Below are 26,890 nucleotides of genomic sequence, written 5' to 3'. Positions count from 1 at the left end.
CATGCTTGCCCACACCCTCTCAGAATGCAGCATGGGGGAAATAATGTAACACAATTAAGGAACTGTAGCCAGGCAGAGTGTCTTTATCGCCAAACAGTCGTCGTTTTCGGATGATTGAATTTAAGGTGAGTGTTACTCATGATATTTCAGAATGATCAGTCTATCGATCTGTTTTTATAAGGACTAAACATCTGACGGATATTGTGAGGAGGTTGGGGGGTAGCTAGCTAACCACATTGCAGCATCGAGACGCCACGTTAGTCGTTAGCAAAGTTGCTAACCAGAAAGCTAGCAGTAAACAGTTAGCTTGCTGATGTTACGTGGTTATTTTTGTTAGCTAGCTAGTTACCCATTCAGTGTCAGTTTTCACTTGTTACAAATAGATACATGTAACGAATAACGTTAACTATTCTCCTTCATCTAAAGCATGTTTGTTTATCGGCTAGCGTAGTAACTAAAGTTACGTGTTTCCGACTCGGATGCTAGCTAACGTTTGCCTCTCCGTGACCCACAGTACTCCGCGTGGAGACATTTTGACCAGACCAGGTTCGACTAGCGACGATAGAAAAGCTAATTACATTGCATTGGTCAAGCTGGCTAGCTAAATAGCAAGTTAGATACACAGATAAGTACATATTGAACGAGGCCCCATAACAATTAAATAAAGATAATGTCACAGAAATGGCAATGTATTTGGCTCGCTTTGCAGATTAGTTAACGTTTGATGGCTAAGCTCGCTAGAATGTCTATCTAACCTGACTTTCTAGCTACTGACTTACTATGTAACGTTAGTAGTTACTACAGCCAACATGGCTGGCTAGTTAACTTGCTCTGTCTGTAAAATCTTTGCTAGCGACTTCGTCGCCGTGTCTTATTTAGCGAACTAACAATCTACAAACACATGTTAACTTTACAGTAGATGCCCGGAAGCTAGTGAACTATGGTATCGTTGTACTTATTAAGGGGCAGAGCGCGAGCTAGTAAACAGTATATTACTGGAATAGCTAGGTTAACTTGCTAGCTACACTTCACAATCCCGTGCATACTTTTTTTGTAAACACTGGTCGAGTCTCAGTCAGGGAAGTTGGCTAGTTTCCCGACAGAAGTTAAGTGTTTGAAAATGTCCATGTCCAGCAATGGGACTCGCTGGGTTTATAGCCGATGTTAAGACTTCAGATTCAGCATCTTCCATGCTGAACCTCCTAGTCCAAACATATGGACGATTTGGCCTTATCAGAAGCCGGTTTGTAATACTAACAGTTAGCTATTTGTGGCAAGTAGCTAATGCTGGGCATACACCACACGACTAATACAATCGTAACAAATTGGATGTGCTCACATTTACATGTCTCCTTGTCCCAAATCTTTAATTCCATCCATCTTCAACCCCAGGACTGTGGTGCTCACATTACACAATGGTTCCTTAGTTGATCCCCCTGCGTTTCTATTGTGGTAGGGAAAAATGCTGAGACGCTAACGTTGAGCAGCTTTGTTAGTGTTGAGATAATGTGCACATTATTATGTGCAGAAACATCCCAGAAGACATGGGTGCACAGAATATGGATAATAATAAATTACATTTTTTGTTTTTGTCATGGTAGGACGCAATGTAATATTGGTGGAGTTTGTTTTGCATGGCCCGGTGCCCCGGGTGAGTGGAGATTTCACTTAAAGACCCTTGGAATCTTCTTAAATGGGCAAACTTTGCTAAGCTGGAACACCTGACCATGTAAAATGAACCCTTCCATTGAAAAGGGACCACCAATCAGTTTTCCATCACCTTGGTCCACACGGTGCGGGTTGTTGTTGCGTTCCACTTCTCCATCATTGTTTAGGTCTCACATGCTGAGTGCTCATTGGGCATGGACTGCTGCCAATAGCCAATCACATCATAGTACTGCTCATACTACAAGATGGCAAAATCGCGTGGTGTATGTTCGGCATAACCAGTCTCGTTGTTGTGGGTTATTGCCGTGCATACACTACACGATCTTTGACACTTTTTTTTGCCATCCCAGACACATTTTCATGTTTGAGATGAAATCCCATGAACTTGGGCTAGGATCAGGTCATTGGGACTCGTGTAGTTTGAGCGGGTCAAGGACACACTGATTTTGGCTGTTCCGTTCTTCAGACCCCCGGTGGGATGTAATATTTGGGCACATTTTGGTTGTATCTTGTAGTATGAGGATGGATACGATGCGATTGGGCACAGCATGTGAGACCCAAACAATTTTTTAATTTTTTTTTTTACCTTTATTTAACTAGGCAAGTCAGTTAAGAACAAATTCTTATTTTCAATGACGGCCTAGGAACAGTGGGTTAACTGCCTGTTCAGGGGCAGAACGACAGATTTGTACCTTGTCAGCTCGGGGATTTGATCTTGCAACCTTTCGGTTACTAGTCCAACACTCTAACCACTAGGCTACCCTGCCGCCCCAACAATGACGGCAAAGATGAAACCAACAGCTACCACAGCCACAAATTGAAAATTGTCCGTATTGTAAAAATTCTGAACAATAGAAGAATAGTAGTAGTAGGGTTTAATATCAGATTTTAAGATGAGAAGTTGTGGAAATGGGCAGGATTTACCCATAATTATGACAGATTGGTAGAGCTGTGGAGAGAATGCAGCTGCTTAAATGTTATGTTTTCACCTCCAAATCCCAACCATTTGAGGGTCTGTATTTTGCCCCTCAGTCTCTTTTTCTGATGTTTTTTGCTAGGGTTTTGTGTAAATTCGTCAAAGTTAGCTTATAACAGCAAACCTTTTTTGTGGGATACATGTAAGGAAATTGTAGTATAGTGACATATTTTGGTTAAACTATGCCCAATTCAATGGAATTGCAACCCTCTGCATTGCGTTCTTCCATCACATGTACAGCTGATTCTGAAGATCTTGCACACTAATGAGATTCAATTGAACCCACACTACTATGCTGTCTGAGCCAAGGACTACATGCTTTCTGTTAAGTTTTGATTACAATACTGGGTGGGGTGAATATATTTTATGACATACATCATTTTTAAAAAACTAGTAAATTGTAGCCTACAGCAAAGTGTTAAAATCATTTCTAACTTGTGAATAATTTCTGCTTGTTAGTTTTAACTTGCTTGAGTCTACTGAGTGTTAATTCACCTGTTTCAATACATGTTTCATTTTAAAACATTTATCTTACAAAGGAGTTTAATCTAAATGCTTAAATAGTTATCTGTACATGGAATTGTATTAGTTTTTTTAAAATTCCTTTTTCTAATCTTTACAAGAAAATGCCACGGGCCCTATCTGATGTTTGGAGACATTTCACTGCAGCTAATGTAGAAGGAAAAGCGGTGCACATTTGCAAATACTGTGCCAAATCATATGTAAAGAATGCAACAAAGATGCAGAATCATCTGGCCAAGTGCCTTAAGTTCCCTCAGCGCTCACAATAAGCAACCTCTGACAAAGGTCCCTCTACTTCTATTTGAGGTGAAAATGATGAATCAGACACCTTATCAATAGCAACAGCTCATGGGCCTCCTGGAATCAGAAGTTTTTTTTGACTCATTGGAGGAACTTAGTCAGAGAAATGCTGATGAATTTCTTGCTCGAGCTGTGCATGCAACTAGTTCAACTCTGATGCTCACAGGCAATGTGTATTGGAAGAGATTCCTGAATGTTCTTCGCCCAGCATACACCCCTCCAACCAGACTACTTATCTACTCATTTGCTGGATGCAGAGTTCAAGTGAAGGTCAAGCAAATCATAGAGAAAGCAGACTGGATTGCAATCATCTCTGATTGGTAGTCAAATGTTTGTGGGCAAGGAATAATTAACTACATCTCCACTCCTCAACCAGTATTCTACAAGAGCACAGACACACGGGACAACAGACACACTGGTCTCAACATTGCAGATCAGCTTAAGTCAGTCATCAATGGCCTTGGACCACAGAAGGTATTTTCACTGTTGACAGACAATGAAGGCTGCTTGGTCTAAAGTGGAGTACTCTTCCCCTCACATCACACCCTTTGGCTGTGCTGCTCATGCATTAAATCTGCTCATCAAGGACATCATGGCACTGAAAACAATGGATACACTCTACAATAGAGCCAATGAAGTGGTTAGGTATGTAAAGGGTCATCCAGTTATATCAGCAATCTACCTCACCAAGCAAAGTGAGAAGAATAAGAGCAGCACCTTGAAGCTGCCCAGCAACACCTGTTGGTTGGGGTGGTGGTGTCATTATGTTTGACAGTCTCTCCAAGAAATAGCCATATCAGTCTGCCGATATGGACAGCCCCGTCAAGAGGATCATCCTGGGTTATGTATTTTGGGAGAGAGTGGTAAGCAGCCGGAAACCTATAGCAGTAGACATTGCCCGGATTGAGGGAGACAAGGCCATCCTGTCTGATGTTCACTCTGCTTGCAGATGTAAGAGAATAAATCCGTACTGCCCTGCCCACTTCACTGTTGCTCCAAGCAGAGAAAACTGCAGTTCTGAAATACATCAAGAAGCGTGAAGACTTCTGCCTGAAGCCCATACATGGAGCAGTGTACATGTTTGACCCCAAGTATGCTTGCAAGAGCATCCTGTTTGGTGCAGAGATCAACAAGGCCTATGGTGTCATCACTACTGTGTCTCGCCAACGTGGCCTACACTTCCAAGCAAGTGCTTTGGGATGGAGATGGAAACCTGGCACAACTACCATTTATCTCATCAGCCACCGGGTGGAAGGGACTTTGTGGATCTGAGGCTCTTTCCCCTGTTGCCTCCATCATCCTCCAAATCCCAATAACATCAGCTGCCTCAGAGCGCAACTGGTCCTTGTCTGGGAACACACACACCAAAGCACACAACAAGCTGACCAATACAGGGGTTGAAAATTTGTTGCCATCTGGGCAAATGTGAGACTTTTTGAGCCTGACAGCGAGCCATCCTCAACAGGGTTGGAAAGTGAAGGTGAGGCCTGAGAGTTTGATGTTCAAGAGGTGGACATTGAGGAGGTCCAGGGAGAAGACATGGAAGCCTGAGAGGAAGACAACCAAAGCGTTAGTTTCTAGACTATCATTTTACAGATTTATGTTGAAAATGTTTCTGGGAGATGCGATGGATCATTGGTGATCATTCAATATTCCCTTTTGTTTTTCAGTGAAATCCTTCTGTGTGAAGAGTCAACTCATTTAAAGTTCAATTCATAACTAAATTGTTTAAAAATTATATATATTGGTAGGATTTAATAATTTACAATGGTCTGTCTACTTATAAGGTGTATGTTTGTCTCCATGTGATATGGTAAATATATCCAAAGGGGAAGTATCCAATTAAAAAAAACATATATATTTAAATTATATTAATATTAGTTTGCATATATTTCTGTTAATTCCCACAAAGTTTCCACCTCTGAATATTCCCCAAACTGTGCAACCCTATATTTAGCAAATAATAATGTGCACACTTATAAAGGCAGAAGCTTGCTGTTTGCATGTCGGCATTTTTTTGTTTGCAAACCATAATGGAAAAATACTTTAAATTTTTTTTTATCCGATTGCCACCACAACTTTATTAATTCACTTGATCGATTTTACATCTCTCTGAAAGATGATCTATTACCTCTGCAAACGGACTCTGTGTGAATATGGATCATGGGATGCTCGTGTCTCCACCCTACCAACGGGAGTCGTTGACCCAAAGGCAGGTGACACGCTTGGGTCCAAAATATTCCCATAGAAATGCCTTGGGTGTATTTTGGCGAAAGTGAGACCTCTCACTTCACCTCTTCCTCTCTGATATGGCCTGGGGCTGCCCCCCCCCCTCCTCATGAATGATGTCATTACTGGTTAAAGAGCGAGCACACACTTTTATAAAATAAGTTACTTCTATGCAGATGTTGTTTATCACTACAATAAAATGAGTCCCAATTGGCAAACAATCTGTTTCCCTTCCATCTGTAGCCCTGTGAAATCAGCCAAAACAAGCTCAACTCAATGCATTCTCTCACTCCTATTCAATATGCATTCCCCTGTATTGTGAATAGGCTACATCTTGATTTTTACCAGTTTGTCAATATATTTACCATTGAAATAAATGAAGTCAAAGTCAAAATGATTGTATACTTGATTTAATTAATGCATGCATGGATGTCTCTGAAAAATGTTGATGTGAAAAAGTTCAAATGTGTTTATTGCACTCTGGATGCCTAGTGATTGAAGTAGCTGAGTTTCTGTCTGGAAGTGCCATTCTGTGACTTAGGCTAATATGCCTTTTGTTGCCGTGGTATCATTTTGGTATTGACTATTGTGATACTAATCCTGGTATCAGTATCTAAGTAAAAAGCCTAAAGTTTTCTTGATTGTGATGTCATTAAAACAGTATGTAGTGTCGTGGGTCCACAGTATCTCTGACAGTGGCATAACGTTCTGTGTGGTAGCCTCGCCTATATGGTCCAATGGTTGGGTAGAACAGCACCCCTATAGAAAGGGTTTGGTGAATAAACTGAAAATCCCTGTAGGTGGTCCACCCATTACATCTCACTGTGGGCTGTGTGATTGTTAATTCTATCAGTAGCAGCACATGAAGGTTAGTCTGCCCTTGTGCGTGTGATGCTGCATGTGCAGCCCCCCTGCTCTCCTCCCTCAGCTACGTCACTGCCAGATCTAATGATGAGTCAGGCTCCCCTCCCTTTTCTCTGTCAAGTGTGGGTTTGAACAGAACACTGCTCTGTGACTGGTCCATCCTGTGTCTGTGTGCTGTTGACCAAGAGCTGTTCCCTCTCCCCGGTGCGTTTCAACCACTCAATGGCAGCATGCTAGTGCATCACTAACATATAGCACTATAGTTTGCTGGTCGTACATCAAGTTGACGCAAGGTTTGTGTAGCAGTCCTTTGTTTACTCTAAGCGTGCTGGGTTTTTAACAGCTCACCATATCTTTGAGTTAATGGAATGAAGCCTATTCAATCATTCTCACCCTGACTATTCCAGCTAGCCTATTTGTAGTAGACTTAAAACACAACATTTATTTATATATATAATATATATCTTTATTTCACTAGGCAAGTCAGAACAAATTATTATTTACAATGACGGCCTACTGGGGAACAGTGGGTTAACTGCCTTGTTCAGGAGCAGAACGACAGAAAATGATACATTTTTTTTTACCTTGTCAGCTCGAGGATTCGATTCAGCAACCTTTCGGTTACTGGCCCAACGCTCTAACTACTAGGCTACCTGCTGACCTAGTCTTGCCTATATAGTGGGGCAAAAAAGTGTTTAGTCAGCCACCAATTGTGCAAGTTCTCCCACTTAAAAAGATGAGGCCTGTAATTTTCATCATAGGTACACTTCAACTATGACAGACGAAATTAGAAGAAAAAAAATCCAGAAAATCACATTGTAGGATTTTTCAAATGAATTTATTTGCAAATTATGGTGGAAAATAAGTATTTGGTCACCTACAAACAAGTAAGATTTCTGGCTCTCACAGACCTGTAACTTCTTCTTTAAGAGGCTCCTCTGTCCTCCACTCGTTACCTGTATCAATGGCACCTGTTTGAACTTGTTACCAGTATAAAAGACACCTGTCCACAACTTCAAACAGTCACACTCCAAACTCCATTATGGCCCAGACCAAAGAGCTGTCAAAGGACACCAGAAACAAAATTGTAGAACTGCACCAGGCTGGGAAGACTGAATCTGCAATAGGTAAGCAGCTTGGTTTGAAGAAATCAACTGTGGGAGCAATTATTAGGAAATGGAAGACATTCAAGACCACTGATAATCTCCCTCGATCTGGGGCTCCACGCAAGATCTCACCCCGTGGGGTCAAAATGATCACAAGAACGGTGAGCAAAAATCCCAGAACCACAATTTTACCAATTTTTGGTAAAAACTCAACTCGTCGTGTTTGGAGGACAAAGAATGCTGAGTTGCATCCAAAGAACACCATACCTACTGTGAAGCATGGGGGTGGAAACATCATGCTTTGGGGCTGTTTTTCTGCAAAGGGACCAGGACGACTGATTCGTGTAAAGGAAAGAATGAATGGGGCCATGTATTGTGAGATTTTGAGTGAAAACCTCCTTCCATCAGCAAGGGCATTGAAGATGAAACATGGCTGGGTCTTTCAGGATGACAATGATCCCAAACACACCGCCTGGGCAACGAAGGAGTGACTTCGTAAGAAGCATTTCAAGGTCCTGGAGTGGCCTAGCCAGTCTCCAGATCTCAACCCCATAGAAAATCTTTGGAGGGAGTTGAAAGTCCGTGTTGCCCAGCAACAGCCCCAAAACATCACTGCTCTAGAGGAGATCTGCATGAAGGAATGGGCCAAAATACCAGCAACAGTGTGTGAAAACCTTACAGAAAACGTTTGACCTCTGTCATTGCCAACAAAGGGTATATAACAAAGTATTGAGAAGTATTTGGTCAATAACAAAAGTTTATTTTCCACCATAATTTGCAAATAAATTCATAAAAAATCCTAGAATGTTATTTTCTGGATTTGTTTTTCTCATTTTGTCTGTCATAGTTGAAGTGTACCTATGATGAAAATTACAGGCCTCTCTCGTCTTTTTAAGTGGGAGACTTTGCACAATTGGTGGCTGACTAAGTACTTTTTTGCCCCACTGTGACAGTAGGTATAGATATGAGATATGCCATAGACTTATTTTATCCAAAGCAACTTAGTCATCCATGTGTAGATTTTCCTCCTGGGAGTCGACCCCACTATCCTGGCGTTTTTAAGAGCCATGCATTACCAACTGAGCTACAGAGGACCAGTATCTAGCCTATATCACTACTCAGTCCCATATTAAGCACACAAGTGATGTGTAGCTTTTCTCTGTAGCTTTTCTTAGAGCATAACCAACCTGGCCTGTATTCAGAAACATCTGACTAAGAGTGCTGATCTAGGATCAGCTTCCCACTGTCTTATGTATTCATATTCACTAGAATATCTGAAAGGCAAACTTATTTGAGATCAACACTCCTCTAACGCTTTATGAAATTGGGCCCCGAGGTGAAAAAAGAATCAACGGTTACAACTGAATGAATAAAACAATTATAACACAGATTGCACTTGGAATAACTGAAGGCATTCTGAGGACGTGTACAAACAGCATGACTGTCACCACACCAGTCTTTCCTTTGTTGTGACAGTAGGCTGTTGGGTGGTTGCTGGTTGGTATGGCAATGACTTGATTGATGTAGGAATAGACCAAACATGAGTATCTGACCTGGTAGACCGCAGTTGTGCTTGTGTCAAGTCTCTCTCCCCGCTATGCACGAGCATGAACACACACATGATGCCCACCTCCACTATCTTGCATAACAACTGAGACAGCTGCCAAGTCCCAGCCTGACTCCTCATATACTCAGTCCTCTTGCCATAATATGCTGCTGCTCACATAATATGCCGCTCTCTCGCCGAAAAGCACTAGTTCCATGCTTACAGCCCGGGTTGCCAGTTTACAATCCGGGTTTACAGTCTGGGTTGCCAGTTTACAATCCGGGTTTACAGCCCGGGTTGCCAGTTTACAGTCTGGGTTTACAGCCCGGGTTGCCAGTTTACAATCCGGGTTTACAGTCTGGGTTGCCAGTTTACAATCCGGGTTTACAGTCTGGGTTGCCAGTTTACAATCTGGGTTTACAGCCCGGGTTGCCAGTTTACAATCCGGGTTTACAGTCTGGGTTGCCAGTTTACAGTCTGGGTTTACAGCCCGGGTTGCCAGTTTACAATCCGGGTTTACAGTCTGGGTTGCCAGTTTACAATCCGGGTTTACAGCCCGGGTTGCCAGTTTACAGTCTGGGTTTACAGCCCGGGTTGCCAGTTTACAATCCGGGTTTACAGTCTGGGTTGCCAGTTTACAATCCGGGTTTACAGTCTGGGTTGCCAGTTTACAATCCGGGTTTACAGTCTGGGTTGCCAGTTTACAATCCGGGTTTACAGTCTGGGTTGCCAGTTTACAATCCGGGTTTACAGTCTGGGTTGCCAGTTTACAATCCGGGTTTACAGTCTGGGTTGCCAGTTTACAGTCTGGGTTTATAGTCTGGGTTGCCAGTTTACAGTCCGGGTTTACAGTCTGGGTTTATAGTCTGGGTTGCCAGTTTACAGTCTGGGTTACCAGTTTACAGTCCGGCTTTACAGTCTGGGTTGCCAGATTAGGAATCACTGACAGGAAATAGACATTCACTGCTACAGTAGCCTCTCTCTCTGAGGGAACGATGACGTTGCAGTGCTGTACTGGGGAATATTTATTTTAGCCTCGATTTAATTGACTAGTCTCAAACTGGCCTTACTGTGTGTAATTGTTGTGATTTTGTTTTATCTATACTGTAGGCTTGTGTGGATTATGTCTTCATAAGTTTTTCTGTGTTCTACTTGTCAGTGCCATTTCACCAGGTCAAATTCCTTGGTACATGTAAGCAAAGGTGATTCTGATTCCTGAATCCCACCCTGTCTCATCCACAGTGATGCTCAAACGATGCCTATAGTGGACAAGCTCAAGGAGGCCCTGAAGCCCGGCCGGAAGGACTCCTCGGCGGGGGACGATAGCGACCTCAATAAGCTGCTGGCCTCCTCGGCCAAGAAGGTCCTGCTGCAGAAGATTGAGTTTGAGCCGGCCAGCAAAGGCTTCTCCTATCAGCTGGACACTCTCAAGACCAAATATGTGATCCTCAACCCCCGCGGCAGTGAGGGGGCCACGTCGGGTCAGAGGGCCAGCACAGAGCCCGCTCAGATCAAGAGGCAAGGTAAGGCCGTTGACTGAGAAATGTACCCTCTCTGAGCCATTCAAGAGGTTTGTTAAATCTAGTTTTCACTGCCACAGAATTAACACACGTCGATATTCTTAATCACCCCCACTGTCTTAACCTTTTTGGTGGAATTGAAGAACAGCTCAATTCACCGTGAGTGTTTCTCTATACTGGGTTTTTGGTGACGTGATCGAGTTTGGCTGAATTGTTGAGTTTGTCTGCTGAACTATTCTCAATGGCTTTTCTGAATTATCCATGCAATTTCTGTAATTAATCTCACTCCTCCATCCACCAGTTTCAGACAACCAGTGTGGGGGCCAGAGTGATGGGATCCCCGCCCCACAGAAGATGCTCTTCCCTGGGAACAGACTCTCCATGCGTTGGGAGCGTGTCTACCGGGTGGGAGCCGGCCTCCACAACCTGGGCAACACCTGCTTCCTTAACTCCACTGTGCAGTGTCTCACCTACACACCGCCCCTGGCAAACTATCTCCTCTCCAAGGAGCACAGTCGTGCCTGTGAGTAGTTCAGTTGACCTCTGGTTACATACATTTTTGAATGGCACAATATAGGCGTTGTAGTGCAAAAACATTAAATGGGTCAATACAAATCTTTTGCTTCTAGTTTTTGAGACTAAACAGGTCCCCTAAATGGACAAACATACATTTACATTTAAGTCATTTAGCAGACGCTCTTATCCAGAGCGACTTACAACATATTGTCTAGAAATGACCTCAAAGGTTGGATGGAAAGGGGCACATGTCCAACAGCTCTACTCCCATGAGTAAAAGGGGATGCCTAGTCAGTTGTACAACTGAATGCATTCAACTGAAATGTTTCTGAAAGCATATTGTTTTCTTAAAAACAATTGTTTTGTGTGCATTCACAATATAAGAAATTGATTCATATTATGTCATAAGCCAAACAGCCAACATCTGACACACACAATAAGCAACGAACATATGTTTAAGAAAACTGTTGTGCTGGAAGGCAAATGACTTCCTCAGTTTGTTGGTGTAATGATGGTAACTTGACTTGGCCAGTCTGTTGGGGTAATGACGGTGACTTGGCCAGTCTGGTGGGGGTAATGACGGTGACTTGGCCAGTCTGGTGGGGGTAATGACGGTGACTTGGCCAGTCTGGTGGGGGTAATGACGGTGACTTGGCCAGTCTGGTGGGGGTAATGACGGTGACTTGGCCAGTCTGGTGGGGGTAATGACGGTGACTTGGCCAGTCTGGTGGGGGTAATGACGGTGACTTGGCCAGTCTGGTGGGGGTAATGACGGTGACTTGGCCAGTCTGGTGGGGGTAATGACGGTGACTTGGCCAGTCTGGTGGGGGTAATGACGGTGACTTGGCCAGTCTGGTGGGGGTAATGACGGTGACTTGGCCAGTCTGGTGGGGGTAATGACGGTGACTTAACCTCATTATTCTATTCCTGTGCATTTCAGGTCACCAGTCGGGTTTCTGTATGATTTGTATAATGCAGAACCACATCATCCAAGCCTTTGCCAACACAGGAAATGCCATCAAGCCTGTCTCCTTCATCCGAGACCTAAAAAGTAAGTAGTGTGCTTCTTGTTTAGCTGTTTTCCATCTATTGAGTTGGCGTTGGTTTTTCAGAGTTGTAAGTGGATGCTTGTTTCTAGCAGCATTGCAGTTTTTGTTGTCCTGCAAGGTACATGATATTGATTGGCTGTTATATTCTTGATTTCAGTTTAGTTTCAGAAACACTAACCAGGTTTCCAACCGTCTCTTTTGAGATTAAAGTACGTCGGGGGGGAGAACAAATGTCCCAACGGGCCAGATGGAAACAGCAAATGTCACTAAACAAAATACGCTAGACACGGTGGGGATGGTTTTATGTCTAAGATGAATTATGTGAGTAATGGAAATGCTTTCATGTGCCAATATTGCTATAATAACATCATATTGGAGTCACATGATGACATTTTGTGTAGTCTTCCCACTACAACTCAGGAAACCGTAGTTTACTACAGATGAAATAAGTGATGAACTTCACAGGGTGGTGAAAGTACAAGGTGTTGAGCTTGATCCTCCTTTCCAACAAATATCCAGGGTCTTATTCTGGTCATGATCGATGCTTGACTGCCGTTAGACAAATAAAAATGATCTCTCTCTCTAGTCATAATAATCATCATGTAGGCTATACCCTCACTGTATCTATGACTGTGAGCTGTTGTCTAGTGCTCATGTGCCAAGACCAGAGTGGGCTCACTCAGTATGTGTATATGTATCAATTAGTGACAACCGTCAGTAGAGTGAAATATGCGATGGAAACCCATTTAACTCTTATTTATTTGGTACAGTTGAAGTTGGAAGTTTACATACACTTAGGTTGGAGCCATTAACTCCTTTTTCAACCACTCCACAAATTTCTTGTTAACAAACTATAGTTTTAGCAAGTCTGTTAGGACATCTACTTTGCATGACACAAGTCATTTTCCCAACAATTGTTTACAGATTATTGAATTTATAATTCAAAGTATCACAATTCCAGTGTGTTAGAAGTTTACATACACTAAGTTGACTGTGCCTTTAACCTCTTACGTCGACCCGACATGCATGTGTCCCATCTAGCCATCTGGAAATGCAAATGCCCTACGCTAAATGCTAATAGCACTCGTTAAAACTCAAACGTTCATTAAAACACACATGCAGGGTACTGAATTAAAGCTATACTCGTTGTGAATCCAGCCAACAGGTCAGATTTTTAAAATGCTTTTCGGCGAAAGCATGAGAAGCTATTATCTGATAGCATGCAACACCCCAAAATACCCGAAGGGGACGTAAACAAAATAATTAGCATAGCCGGCGCTACACACAACGCAGAAATAAAATATAAAACATTCATTACCTTTGACGATCTTCTTTGTTGGCACTCCTAGATGTCCCATAAACATCACTATTGGGTCTTTTTTTCGATTAAATCGGTCCATATATACCCTAAATATCGATCTATGAAGAGTGTGTGATCAAGGAAAAAACACCGTTTTAAAACGCAACATCATTTTTTAAAATTAAAGTCGACGATAAACTTTCACAAAACACTTCGAAATACTTTTGTAATCCAACTTTAGGTATTAGTAAACGTTAATAATCTATCAAATTGATCACGGGGCGATGTGTATTCAATAGCTCCACGTCTTGAAATCATGGTCGGAAATTTCTCATCCAAAACATCCTGTCGGAGACCGGAAGGAATGGGCTCTCTCTCACTCGTTTGACCAAGAAACAAAGCCCAGGCAATTGACAAGACTGGCGACATCGTGTGGAAGCTGTAGGACTTGCAATCTCAGCCCCATTTAATTTGCTTTCCAATAGACAATACATGCAAGTGGCGCATTGATATATTTTCCAGTTTTCGGTGATCAGTTTTTCTTGCGCTTTTTGATGAAACACACGTTATGTTATAGTCACAGCCGTGATTTAACCAGTTTTAGAAACGTCAGTGTTTTCTATCCACACATACTAATCATATGCATATACTATATTCCTGGCATGAGTAGTAGGACGCTGAAATGTTGCGCGATTTTTAACAGAATGTTCGAAAAAAGTAGGGGGTGGACTTAACCTGTTAACTTCTTGCGTCGAGCCATCCCGGATCCGGGATCGTGACTACAGCCTCAAGCCCATTACCATAATGCAACGTTAACTATTCATGAAAATCGCAAATGAAATGAAATCAATATGCTAGCTCTCAAGCTTAGCCTTTTGTTAACAACACTGTCATCTCAGATTTTTTTCCAAATTAACTCCATAATATCGAAACATGGCAAACCGATGTTTAGAATCAATCCTCAAGGTGTTTTTCACATATCTATCGACGATAAATCCTTCGTGGCAGTTGACTTTCTCTTCTGAAGAAATAGAACGCGCATGGACCTACAGATTACGCAATAATTTCGACACAGGACACCGGGCGGACACCGGGCGGACACCGGGCGGACACCGGGCGGACACCGGGCGGGCGGACACCTGGTAAATGTAGTCTCTTATGGTCAATCTTCCAATGATATGCCTACAAATACGTCACAATGCTGCAGACACCTTGGAGAAATGACACAAAGGGCAGGCTCATTCCTGGCGCATTCACAGCCATATAAGGAGACATTGGAACACAGCGCCTTCAGAATCTGGGGCATTTCCTGTATGAAACTTCATCTTGGTTTCGCCTGTAGCATTAGTTCTGGGGCACTCACAGATAATATCTTTGCAGTTTTGTAAACGTCAGAGTTTTTTCCTTTCCAAAGCTTTCAATTACATGCATAGTCGAGCATCTTTTCGTGACAAAATATCTTGTTTAAAACGGGAACGTTTTTTTATCCAAAAAATTAAAAGAGCGCCCCCTATCTCGAAGAAGTTAAACAGCTTGGAGAATTCCAGAAAATTATGTTATGGCTTTAGAAGCTTCTGATAGGCTAATTGACATCATTTGAGTCAATTGGAGGTGTACCTGTGGATGTCTTTCAAAGCCTACCTTCAAACGTAATGCCTCTTTGCTTGACATCATGGGAAAATCAAAAGAAATCAGCCAAGACCTTCAGCCAAAAATATTGATTCATCTTTGGGAGCAATTTCCAAATGCCTGAAGGTACCACATTCATCTGTACAAACAATAGTACGCAAGTATGAACACCATGGGACCACGCGGCAGGGTAGCCTAGTGGTTAGAACGTTGGACTAGTAACCGAAAGGTTGCAAGTTCGAATCCCCGAGCTGACAAGGTACAAATCTGTCATTCTGCCCCTGAACAGGCAGTTAACCCACTGTTCCTAGACCGTCATTGAAAATAAGAATTTGTTCTTTAACTGACTTGCCTAGTAAAATAAATGTAAAAATTTAAAAAAAAATACTGCTCAGGAAGGAGAGGCGTTCTGTCTCCTAGTGATGAAAGGTGCGAATCAATCCCAGAACAACAGCAAAGGACCTTGTGTAGATGCTGGAGGAAACAGGTACAAAAATATCTATATCCACAGTAAATCGAGTCCTATATCAACATAACCTGAAAGGCCGCTCAGCAAGGAAGAAGCCACTGCTCCAAAACCGCCATTAAAAAAGCCAGACTACGGTTTGCAACTGCACATGGGGACAAAGATTGTACTTTTTGGAGAAATGTCCTCTGGTCTGATGACACAATAATAGAACTGTTTAGCCATAATGACCATCGTTGAGCTTGGAGGAAAAGGGGGGATGCTTGCAAGCTGAACACCATCCCAACCGTGAAACATGGGGGTGGCATCATCATGCTGTGGGGGTGCTTTGCTGCAGGAGGGACTGGTGCACTTCACAAAATAAATGGCATCATGAGGAAGGAAAATTTTGGATAAAATAAAGCAACATCTCAAGACATCAGTCAGGAAGTTAAAGCGTGACCGCAAATGGGTCTTCCAACTGGACAATGACCCCAATAATACAAAGTTGTGGCAAAATGGCTTAAGGACAACAAAGTCAAGGTATTGGAGTGGCCATCACAAAGCCCTGACCTCAATCCTATAGCAAATCTGTGGGCTGAACTGAAAAAGCATGTGCGAGCAAGCAGGCCAACAAACCTGACTCAGTTACTGTCAGGAGGAATGGGCCAAAATTCAACTAACTTATTGTGGGAAGGCTAGCTTGTGGAAGGCTACCCATAACGTTTGACCCAAGTTAAACAATTTAAAGGCAATGCTACCAAATACTAATTGATTGTATGTAAACTTCTGACCCACTGGGAATGTGATGAAAGAAATTAAGGCTGAAATATATCATTCTCTAATAAAAAAAAATTGACATTTCACATTCTTAAAATAAAGTGGTGATCCTAACTGACTGAAGACATTTAATCCTAGTAAAAATTCCCTGTCAGGAATGATGAAAAACCAAGTTTAAATGTATTTGGCTGTATGTAAGGTGTATGTAAAGTTCTCCTTTAACTGTCCGTGGAAATGTTGCACTACGTCACCACGCACAGCCTTTTCTCCACAACAAGTACATTTGATGGAAACATCTTTGGTGAGAATGCGCATTTTGTTTATATGCAGATTTTTATTTTTGCGTAAGAATCTCACTAGTTGGATGGAAACCTAGCTAATGAAATGAGAACCAAAGAAATCTGATTTAGTATTATGTACTGCATGTTTTTCACTTGTTATTTACCCGTACATCGATTATAATACATAATCGTTCTGTAGATGGTGCATTGTGCAAGAGAACACCCTGGAGACTCAGTAGCAGTATGCATAAGGTGATGACATAACGCTGGTTGGAAGTGTCACTGTGACTGCAGTGCCTTAGTGGGTCTGTGACTGTTATATAGAGAGGGGAGGGATGGTACAACCACCACACTGTTATATAGAGGGGGGAGGGTTCGTGAGTTCAGCCTGATCTGAAGCCACAAATGCTCGGATCACTGCTAATGTCAGTAATATAATCTAAGCTTGGCACAGTAAATTACTTATCTTTTTTATTGGTTTAAGTTTGCGGAGACTTGGAGTGTGTTCTTCCGGCACCTTACTGTGGATACCTTATGGTGTGTGCAGTAGTAGATTCCTCTAGTGAAGGGCTATTCTGCTCCTGGAAGGCAAAAACACCTTTTTTGTTCCTACCTGGTGTACCATTTCTGAATTCCTCCCATATTAGGAGAGGATGAAAACTAGTGTTCTGGCCCTCTTGGAGCGACATTGAACAGCCTGTGTCAGAGAGGCGTTGTCCCCAGGGATCACCTTTCTCTTCTCCTTCTCTTGGTACTGTCCACCTCTTCTTACGTCCTGAATTTTTCCTTTCCAATTGCTGCAATACCCTCTCCCCCATCTGGTGCTCTCTCTCTACGATGCCCTCTGTCTCCTTGTGACTGCGGTCTAGGAGTAGCAGAGTAGCAGCATTAGCACAAACCCACAGAAATGCTTACAATTTATCAACAGTCTGCTCTGCTGAGATGGTTGATTTTCCTTTAGCTTCCTCTGTCTCCTGGCTATAAGATTTTCAGACTTTCTCTCCCTTGCCTCTTTCGCTCCCTCTCACCAGCCAGCCTCTTGCTCTCCTCACACCCACCATTTCCTCCTTTTTACTCTTGTTTGTGGTGTCTCCTTCCCCCTCTATCTGTTAAGAGGAGACTGTAGACTGGTTCTCCCTCCTGTTAAAGGAAAAAAACGCATCCTTTTATTAATATACTGTGTTAAATAACACTGAGAACAATTCTTTGAACAAATGTTTCATTTTGGCGTTATAAGAAGGTTGGTAGCAACATGGAAAGTCCTTTTGGATATCTATTGCAGTTGAATACAAAATCCGCAATTCTCTCTATGGGCTAGCTAGCAAACGTAGCTACACACAATAATACCAGGACAATATCAGCATGTCACGTAGCTAGTTAGCTGTAAAATCGCCTTAAACTCCATTATCTATTTAGTGACAATCTCACCATGTTCAACCTGCACATCAATGTGCCTCAGAGTGGAGTCTGACATTCGCAACGACATATATACTTTTAAGGAGATGGGAAATGTTGCTGAAGCATGTCAATGGGCCGCACGGTGCATTCTGGGACAAGCTGCGCTCTCCAAGGAGTGAAGGGGAGTTTATAGGGCGCAAGCGCAACCCAACATTAGCACAAATTTGTCAACAAGAACTACATTACAAATCTTTTCCTAGATGTAAGATTAACTTGCTATTTGTAATATTGTATAGCTTTTGAATCATGGCGTTATGTAGTTTGGAGGAAAAAAGGCACGTTTCTCGACATTTACACTGACTTTGAGAAGGGATTGCGTGACGATTAGCTTAGCAACCACGTGACGCAGCATGACATCGTGAACATGTCTGCTGGGTGGGGTAATATATATTCCGTCTTTCATTGGATTCCTATCTCCTTTGTATAATATCTCTGACGCAGGCACCATGCACTCTGGACTAAAGAGGCAGACTATTATGACGTGCGCTAGATCCTACATGAAATGACACATTTCTCCAGGTAGGAATATCACAAAAATATGATCAATGGCTCATTCCAGAGAAGACATCTTCCTGAGTTACGACATTGGCCAGTATTGAAATCTGACATGTTTGATACTGTTTCATCATCTAAAAGTCCTATTCCTTTTAACTTCCAGTGTAGTGAGAGCTACTTCACCACAGTGCTACATTATACAGGCTGGATTTCTGCCTGCTTAAATCCCAATAACGCAAATACACATGAAATGACCAGGGGAATTGATAGAACATCACTCAGAGATGCACGAAAACAATAGAACATTCAAAATGGATGAACCTTTCCTTTAAGAGGAGACTAGCAGGTTGTAGAGTGTGTTTAGGTCTCTGTTTCTCCCTCCATTTAAAATGGATGAACCTTTCCTTTAAGAGGAGACTAGCAGGTTGTGGAGTGTGTTTAGGTCTCTGTTTCTCCCTCCATTTAAAATGGATGAACCTTTCCTTTAAGAGGAGACTAGAAGGTCTCTGTTTCTCCCTCCATTTAAAATGGATGAACCTTTCCTTTAAGAGGAGACTAGCAGGTTGTGGAGTGTGTTTAGGTCTCTGTTTCTCCCTCCATTTAAAATGGATGAACCTTTCCTTTAAGAGGAGACTAGCAGGTTGTGGAGTGTGTTTAGGTCTCTGTTTCTCCCTCCATTTAAAATGGATGAACCTTTCCTTTAAGAGGAGACTAGCAGGTTGTGGAGTGTGTTTAGGTCTCTGTTTCTCCCTCCATTTAAAATGGATGAACCTTTCCTTTAAGAGGAGACTAGCAGGTTGTGGAGTGTGTTTAGGTCTCTGTTTCTCCCTCCATTTAAAATGGATGAACCTTTCCTTTAAGAGGAGACTAGCAGGTTGTGGAGTGTGTTTAGGTCTCTGTTTCTCCCTCCATTTAAAATGGATGAACCTTTCCTTTTAAGTGGACACTAGCAGGTTGTGGAGTGTGTTTAGGTCTCTGTTTCTCCCTCCATTTAAAAAGATGATACCCATTTGAATGGCTTAATGCCTCAGAGTGGTCTCATGCTGTAGGCCTGCTGATAATGGACAGGTCATTTCCCCCACTGAGGACAGTAATGTATTTTCACAGCACAGCCCATTAGTTAAAAACGACGTCAAACTAACATCGGAGACAAAAACACAAGAAGAAGGTTGGGTTGGGCATGCTGGTATTGTGTGCTCTAGATAGTTTCCCATGAAGCCATAAGGGATGGAGTTGAGGCTTTTGGTATTAATCTAACAAGGGGTTTCTTTTTTGCTCTTGCAGAAATTGCCAGGCACTTTCGGTTCGGTAGCCAGGAAGACGCCCATGAATTCTTACGCTACACCATCGATGCCATGCAGAAAGCCTGTCTGAACACCTACCCCAAGTAAGTTTGTCAAGTCATCGAGTGAAGGACATTAATTATACCTCACTGAAATGTGGATTGAATTGAATGTGGGTTTTCAGAAAGCCTCAATCTGTCATTTTTGGATGATTCTTTTTCTTTTTAAAATATATTTCTCTCTCTGGGTCGTAGGTTAGACCGGACGACACAGGCCACCACATTGGTCCACCAGATATTTGGCGGTTACCTCAGGTCGCGAGGTACAGCTTTCAATCTACCAATTCTCTTGGAACTGTAATTTGTACTTTCTGATCTGACTGGAATTCAAAATGAATTGATCCTGCTACATCGATAAACTACTTTTTAAGGCATATTGACAAATTGCCTTAGTGAATTAATTCTATATTTTTCTCTTTCAGTTAAGTGTTCCATTTGCAAAAGTGTGTCAGACACGTACGACCCTTACTTGGACATCGCTGTGGAGATTCGAGTAAGTCTCTTGCTTACATTAAAAGTATCTTCCTCCTGTCCTTGAATACTTCACAAGCACAGATCTAATCAATCAATCACATTTATCCAGATACCCAGCCTAAAACCCCAAAGAGCAAGCAATGCAGATGTAGAAGCACATTGACTAGGAAAAACTCCCTAGGCAGAAACCTAGGAAGAAGGGTACTTATAAATTCTTGTCAGATCGGTGGTCCTATTGATTTATCCCTCGGCCAGAATAAAGAGTTAATTGATGTGTTTGCTGTCCCAAAGTCATCAGCTGAATTCCTATTTGGTTTCATGCCTGTTGAGTGGTCTTCCGTCTGTCCTTTTCAGCAAGCAGCAAATATCGTCCGAGCCCTGGAGCTCTTTGTCAAGCCCGACGTGTTGAGTGGAGAGAACGCCTACATGTGTGCCAAGTAAGTTCTGAGTAATGATAATGTAACTTCTAACACACTGATATTGTAGACGTACACAAGGCCCACATTAGTGTTATAGACGTTTTATAAACAACACACTTACACTTTATCAGGTGTAAGAAGAAAGTTCCGGCAACAAAGCGATTCACAGTCCACCGAACGTCCAATGTTCTGACCCTGTCTCTCAAGAGGTTTGCCAACTTCAGTGGAGGAAAAATCACCAAGGTAAACCTCTCGCAAAAATAGTCATTACTCTGTTTAAAAATGCTGTTTCAGTGCAACAGTTCTCACCCTAACTGGGTCGTAGTCCGTAGGGCACCATTGCAAAACACTTTGCAATGAAACTCTTTTTTTTGTTTTGACAAATTCAGGAAGTTCCTCCCCATTTTTAAAAAGATTTGCTCCCTACTGAACATGCCCCTGATGCTCATCTCGCCTGTGTTTTTGTTAGGACGTTGGCTACCCAGAGTTCCTGAACATCCGCCCCTACATGTCTCAGAGCACAGGGGACCCGGTCATGTATGGCCTCTATGCTGTCCTGGTGCATTCTGGGTACAGCTGTCATGCTGGCCACTACTACTGCTATGTCAAGGTAAGGACATTGGATGGTGTGCCTGAGACGGAACATTTGAGAAGGATTTTGTTTGGAAGTCTGAAGGATAATTTATGTTTATATTTTCACTGTCACTGTTCTATCAGAACGGTATGTTTGTTATCCTGTTAATCTGTGTTTAGTCTCTACTGTGGCATGTCCCTTCACTTTATTTAGAAAAGCCCATTCATATTTCTGTTGTTTTCCCAGGCCAGCAACGGGCAATGGTACCAGATGAATGACTCGATGGTCCATTCCAGTAACATCAAAGTAGTCCTGAATCAGCAAGCCTACGTTCTATTCTACCTGAGGTAAGACGTTAACAATATAGTTACCAGACCCGGGTCCAATACAGATGTCTGACAAGTTCAAATGCCTTTTACATTGAGACCTTTTTCAAGTGAGTCCTGGAAGTGTTTAGCTTAAGAGTTTACTCTGTTACGTTTTACATGACATTTGAGTCATTTAGCAGGCGCTCTTATCTAGAGTAACTTACAGTAGCTGGTCCCCCGTGGGAATCGAACCAACAACCCTGGTGTTGCAAGTGCCATGATCTACCAACTGTTAGAACTATTCCGTTGGTTCCGTTCTACACGACAAGCTAGATCAAGTATCTATTGCTGGTCTGATGGTTACTAGCGACTGATTGCAGTAGTAGCTAGGAACCTTACACATTGACCACATCTGCTCTTTGCCCATTAGGATCCCAGAGACCAAGAAGAACGTGGATGGCCAGATCACCAAGCAGGGAATGGGGAAGAACGTAGCGACGTCAGAGCAGTTCAGGAAGACCAACCTCAACAGACCCCTGTCCTCTCCGCAGGTCACCAAGGTATGGGACAGGCTGGCAGAACGGTCCGTCATCAGAATGTTTGAAAGCAATACGGTATGAATAGACTTGCTGCCTTCGATGTGATACTTTTATTGTCCATTTGCATGGAAATCAATACAATACAGAACGGTTCAAATAAGGACACATGAACTATACTGTCCTTACACAATGTAATATACCACTGTTCAGTAGCCTGATGGCTGATGAGATGTAATATACATTATACCACTGTTCAGTAGCTTGATGTAAGCATGGTAAATACGCATTTCACTAAGGTCTATACCTGTTTTGTTTGGTGTATGTGACAAATAAAATGTGATTTGATGGCTGATGAGATGAAGCTCTACCTCTTTGTTCTGAACCTGGGGGCTTTGTATCGCCTCCTGGATGTCTTGTATGGAGTGTTGTCTCAAGCCTTGGTCACTGAAACATGTCTCTTTCACTGCAGAAACTGGACCCTTTCCAGCTGCGTAAGATTCAGTCCGTAGAGGGCGGCCTGGGCATACCCGTGTCTAGGAACGGCGCCAACATCTCCCAGCAGCCCAACAAGATGTCCAACGGGACGTCGTCCTCCTCCCACGCACCCACCAGGATACCCAGTGGACCCATGCTGATCGAGGAGCCCTTCAAGAAGCTGAAGAAGCCCTGTCCTCCTCAGCAGCCCCAGGCGCGCAGCAGCACCCCCGCCCCCTCCAACGGTGTGGCCGGCAGGTCGGACGGCGGAGACCGGAGGCACGGGAACCAAGGGGCCAGGGGCCTGGCCGCATCTACCTCACTCAAGTCCCTGTCAGACTCCTCCTCGGCAGACACCTCCGACTCAAAGGTACAGCACTAGTTCTAATATATTATGCATTTTATTGGACGGGCAGTCTGTCTACTATAACTGCACAAATGTACCCTTATGTAATTGCGGTCACATACAGGATGAAAATGTGCATATCTCAAACATGCACGTTGTCTTATTTACATGCGCTTCCCTCACTCAGAATGTAATATATCCCATTACTCTTTAGCCCAGTCATGTTAATGTTATACTGGATTTACCATACAGATATAAGATGGTCAGTTTGTCTGTGTGTCATTGGTTTCTGGTCACGTTATTCATCAAAACCAAATGCTTGCTATTGTCGTCCAGGATTCCATGGGTACCAAAAGTGCGCCGGTTGTTGGGACGTCCACCCCCCCTAGGAATGTCTCGAACGGCATGGCCTCCCCTGCCAAGAGTGTGGAGCGCGTGGGCACGGAGGAGCAGAAGACAGTCAAGCTAAAACCCCTGGCCCTCAACAACATCACATCTTCACCCACCGGCACCACGTCTCCCCCACCCGCCAAGAAATTGGCCCTGTCGGCCAAGAAGGTGAGACTAGAGGCACCGTGAATGGCTCAGTAGGCGCTTACTGGCTGACCAGACTGCACGCGCGCAAGTTGATTTTATACACCGACACCTGATGCGATCAGGGCACAGGGTTGAAATAGCTAAACAAACTCTGAACCAATTATATTAATTTGGGGACTGTTTGAAAAGCATTCAACATTTATGGCAATTTAGCTATCTTGCTATTGCTAGCTAATTTGTCCTGGGATATGAATATTGGGTTGTTATTTTACCTGAAATGCACAAGGTCCTCTACTCCGACAATAATCCACCGATAAAACGGTAGACCAAATTAATTTCTAGTCATCTTTCCTTCCTTCAGGCTTCTTTTTCCTTCTTTGGACTTTATATTGCGGTTGGTAACCAACTTTAAGCTGCATTACTACAACCAACTGGAGTGTGGACCTCAGTTAATCTTTCAGTCACCCATGTGGGTATATGCTCCTAAAAACCAATGAGGAGATGGTAGAGGCAGGACTTGAAGCGCGTTGAGCGTCACAATTAGAACCAATTTCTATTTTAGCGCCTGGCTACGCAGACGCTCGCGAGCAGTGTGGGTGCAATGATTGAATGCATGTGTACATTTATGCAACGCTCACACGTGAGACACGTCCAGTCTGGTCAGCATGTTAGCCACTACAGCGCTGTCTGGGCAAGCCAGTACTGACTACTGCGAGAGAGGTTTGTGTCCGATTTTAAAACGAAGACACTGTCTCTGATTGTAAACGTCTTGTGGATAAATTTGCCCGTCTCTGATTGATTGTGGATCTTTGTCGCAGGTGTAACCGTATGTTGCGTCTGTTTTTAAAGCTCTGGTGCAAGTAAGCACTGGCTCGACACTGGATAATAGGCTAGGCCTAATCATAGTTTAGTAGTCTTTATAGTTAGGGCCCTGTCTTTTGGTTAATCATGTCACGTAGTTCAACCTTTAAAGGTTTCATCAAACTGTATCCGTTTGTTTTTATGTCACATGGTCCAGCACCATCCTCAGACAATTGTCTACATTTTTTGTCTAATTCTAAGTTCTGGAACATGCCTAAAATAAAGGTCAAAATCCAGGTCATGTGACATGGTCAACCAAAACACATGGCTCTATTTATAGTCTTATCAGCAATACAGCTACTTTCCCTGGGCTTTGCCTTGGAAGCATGTAGTGTCTTTGTTGCCTGCTGCCTTCCTTCTCTTCACCTCTATCCCTAACTCTTAAAAATAAGGTGTTTTCGTTATTATCCTATCAAATTGATTGTATGACAATTGGATCTATTGTAGTCTACTGTAAAGCTAGTACACGGTGTTCCTATTCTCCTATCAAACGAGGGCTGGGCGATATGAATAAAATATCATATATTTTACAGTATTTTATGAATAATTGTTTTTAAATAATAGATCTAAATATGCTTTGAGTAGTTCATGACCCTAGGGTAGCAACACAAATTATAAGTCATCGCAATTTCTCCAGTTATACCATTCAATCCAACTCCACACTGTGCCACGCAGCATGATATGGGCAAATAATATAGACTTAGTTAATTGGTGAACTGTTGGAATTAAAGTAGTTGGAATATAGTGGGGAGCACCTTGAATACGTTGTTTTGACACGACAACGAATGAATAAACCAGGGAGGAATTATTTACAGGGTAGGAACCAGTGTTGGTCAGTGTTTCCAGGTGACCCTAATTAGATGTTACATTACATGTTTTCTTACTTCATGTAGCTAGCTAGTTAACACATTCATGCTTTGCCTATTCCTCTCTGATAAGCATATTTGTGCAATGGTATCTTATCTAGGCATTCACCAGCACTGGCACTAGTCAGTATTAGCTAGCTTAATTTGCTAAATTTGCTAACTAGCGATTTAGCAGTAGCGGCTAACAAATTATTTTAGCAACACCTTGCTAAGAAAAGACAAACTAGCAGATAGTAAGATACACAAACGAATAGTGTATAGAACGCTTGTGGACAGCAGTATGTCACCAACATTATATCCATCTGACCATGCAGAGTGAACAGCAAGGAAGTTCTTGTGCCTCTGTGGTCGAGCAACTGCTGTCCTTGAGTGATGAGACAGGGCTTGGTGTGGTTGGCTGCATGTATCAGTCTGAGCATCGAGGGGGGGAGGGGTCAAATCATATATTGTCACATGCGCTGAATAGTACAGGGAAATGTTTACTTACAAGCCCTTAACCAACAATGCAGTTAAGATTGTTTTAAATATCTACTACATAAACTGAAGTAATCAATAAATATAAACATGAAAAAAAGAAAGTAGAAAAAACAAATGATTAAAGTAACAATAAAATGACAGTAACGAGGCTATATACAGGGGGTAACATACAATGTCAATTTGGGGGGGGTTAGTTGAGGTAATAAAGGTAATATGTAGGTAGAGGTAAAGTGACTATTCCCAGGGTCCTTAGCTTAGTGGTGAGCTTTGAGGGCACTGTGGTGTTGTAGTCAATGAATAGCATTCTCACGTAGGTGTTCCTTTTGTCCAGGTGCGAAAGGGCAGTGTGGAATGCAATAGATTGTGTAATCTCTGTCTCTGTTGGGGCGATATGCAAATTGTAGTGGGTCTAGGATTTCTGGGATAATGGTGTTGATGTGAGCCGTTACCAGCCTTTCAAATCACTTCATGGCTACAGATGTGAGTGCTACGGATCGGTTGTCATTTAGGCAAGTTACCTTGGTGTTCTTGGGCACAGGGACTATGGTGGTCTGCTTGAAACATGCAGGTATTGCAGACTCGGTCATGGACAGGTTGAACATGTCAGTGAAGCTACTTGCCTGTTGGTTAGCACATACTCTGAGTACACGTCCTGGTAATCCGTCTGGCCTTGTGAATGTTGACCTGCTTAAAAGTCTTACTCACATCGACTGCGGCGAGCGTGATCATACAGTCGTCCGGAACAGCTGGTGCTCTCATGCGTGCGTCAGTGTTGCTTGTCTCGGTGTTCGTAGAAGTAATTTAGCTTGTTTGGTAGGCTTGTGTCACTGGGCAGCTCGTGGTTGTGCTTCCCTTTGCAGTCCATAATAGTTTGCAAGCCCTGCCACATCCGATGAGTCTCGGAGCCGGTGTAGTTGGAGTCAATCTTAGTCTGGTATTGATTCCTTTGTTGCCTGTTTGATGGTTCGTCAGAGGGCATAGCAGTATTT

The 26,890-nt window shown here is 42.8% G+C and overlaps 1 protein-coding gene across 5 annotated transcripts in view; it reads left to right on the top strand.

Annotated features, from left to right (window-relative positions):
• usp36 (ubiquitin specific peptidase 36) overlaps positions 1-26,890 on the top strand; it is a 36,573-nt gene continuing 9,683 nt past the window's right edge. For 3 of the 5 annotated variants that reach the window (XM_065010673.1, XM_065010672.1, XM_065010676.1), the window contains exons 1-14: positions 1-125; positions 10,454-10,734; positions 11,033-11,254; positions 12,188-12,298; positions 19,969-20,071; positions 20,222-20,289; positions 20,449-20,519; positions 20,855-20,937; positions 21,051-21,162; positions 21,389-21,529; positions 21,740-21,840; positions 22,232-22,415; positions 22,810-23,184; positions 23,497-23,718. In XM_065010673.1, the coding sequence (XP_064866745.1) occupies positions 10,467-10,734; positions 11,033-11,254; positions 12,188-12,298; positions 19,969-20,071; positions 20,222-20,289; positions 20,449-20,519; positions 20,855-20,937; positions 21,051-21,162; positions 21,389-21,529; positions 21,740-21,840; positions 22,232-22,415; positions 22,810-23,184; positions 23,497-23,718 (2,061 nt within the window). In that variant the 5' untranslated portion in view covers positions 1-125; positions 10,454-10,466. The remainder of the gene's footprint in view (positions 126-10,453; positions 10,735-11,032; positions 11,255-12,187; positions 12,299-19,968; positions 20,072-20,221; positions 20,290-20,448; positions 20,520-20,854; positions 20,938-21,050; positions 21,163-21,388; positions 21,530-21,739; positions 21,841-22,231; positions 22,416-22,809; positions 23,185-23,496; positions 23,719-26,890) is intronic. The other 2 variants (XM_065010675.1, XM_065010674.1) reach the window with 1 other exon arrangement.

This window comes from Oncorhynchus nerka, linkage group LG26 (assembly GCF_034236695.1).
Source record: "Oncorhynchus nerka isolate Pitt River linkage group LG26, Oner_Uvic_2.0, whole genome shotgun sequence".
Lineage (NCBI taxonomy): Eukaryota > Metazoa > Chordata > Actinopteri > Salmoniformes > Salmonidae > Oncorhynchus > Oncorhynchus nerka.
This window is presented reverse-complemented; position numbering and strand designations above follow the sequence as displayed.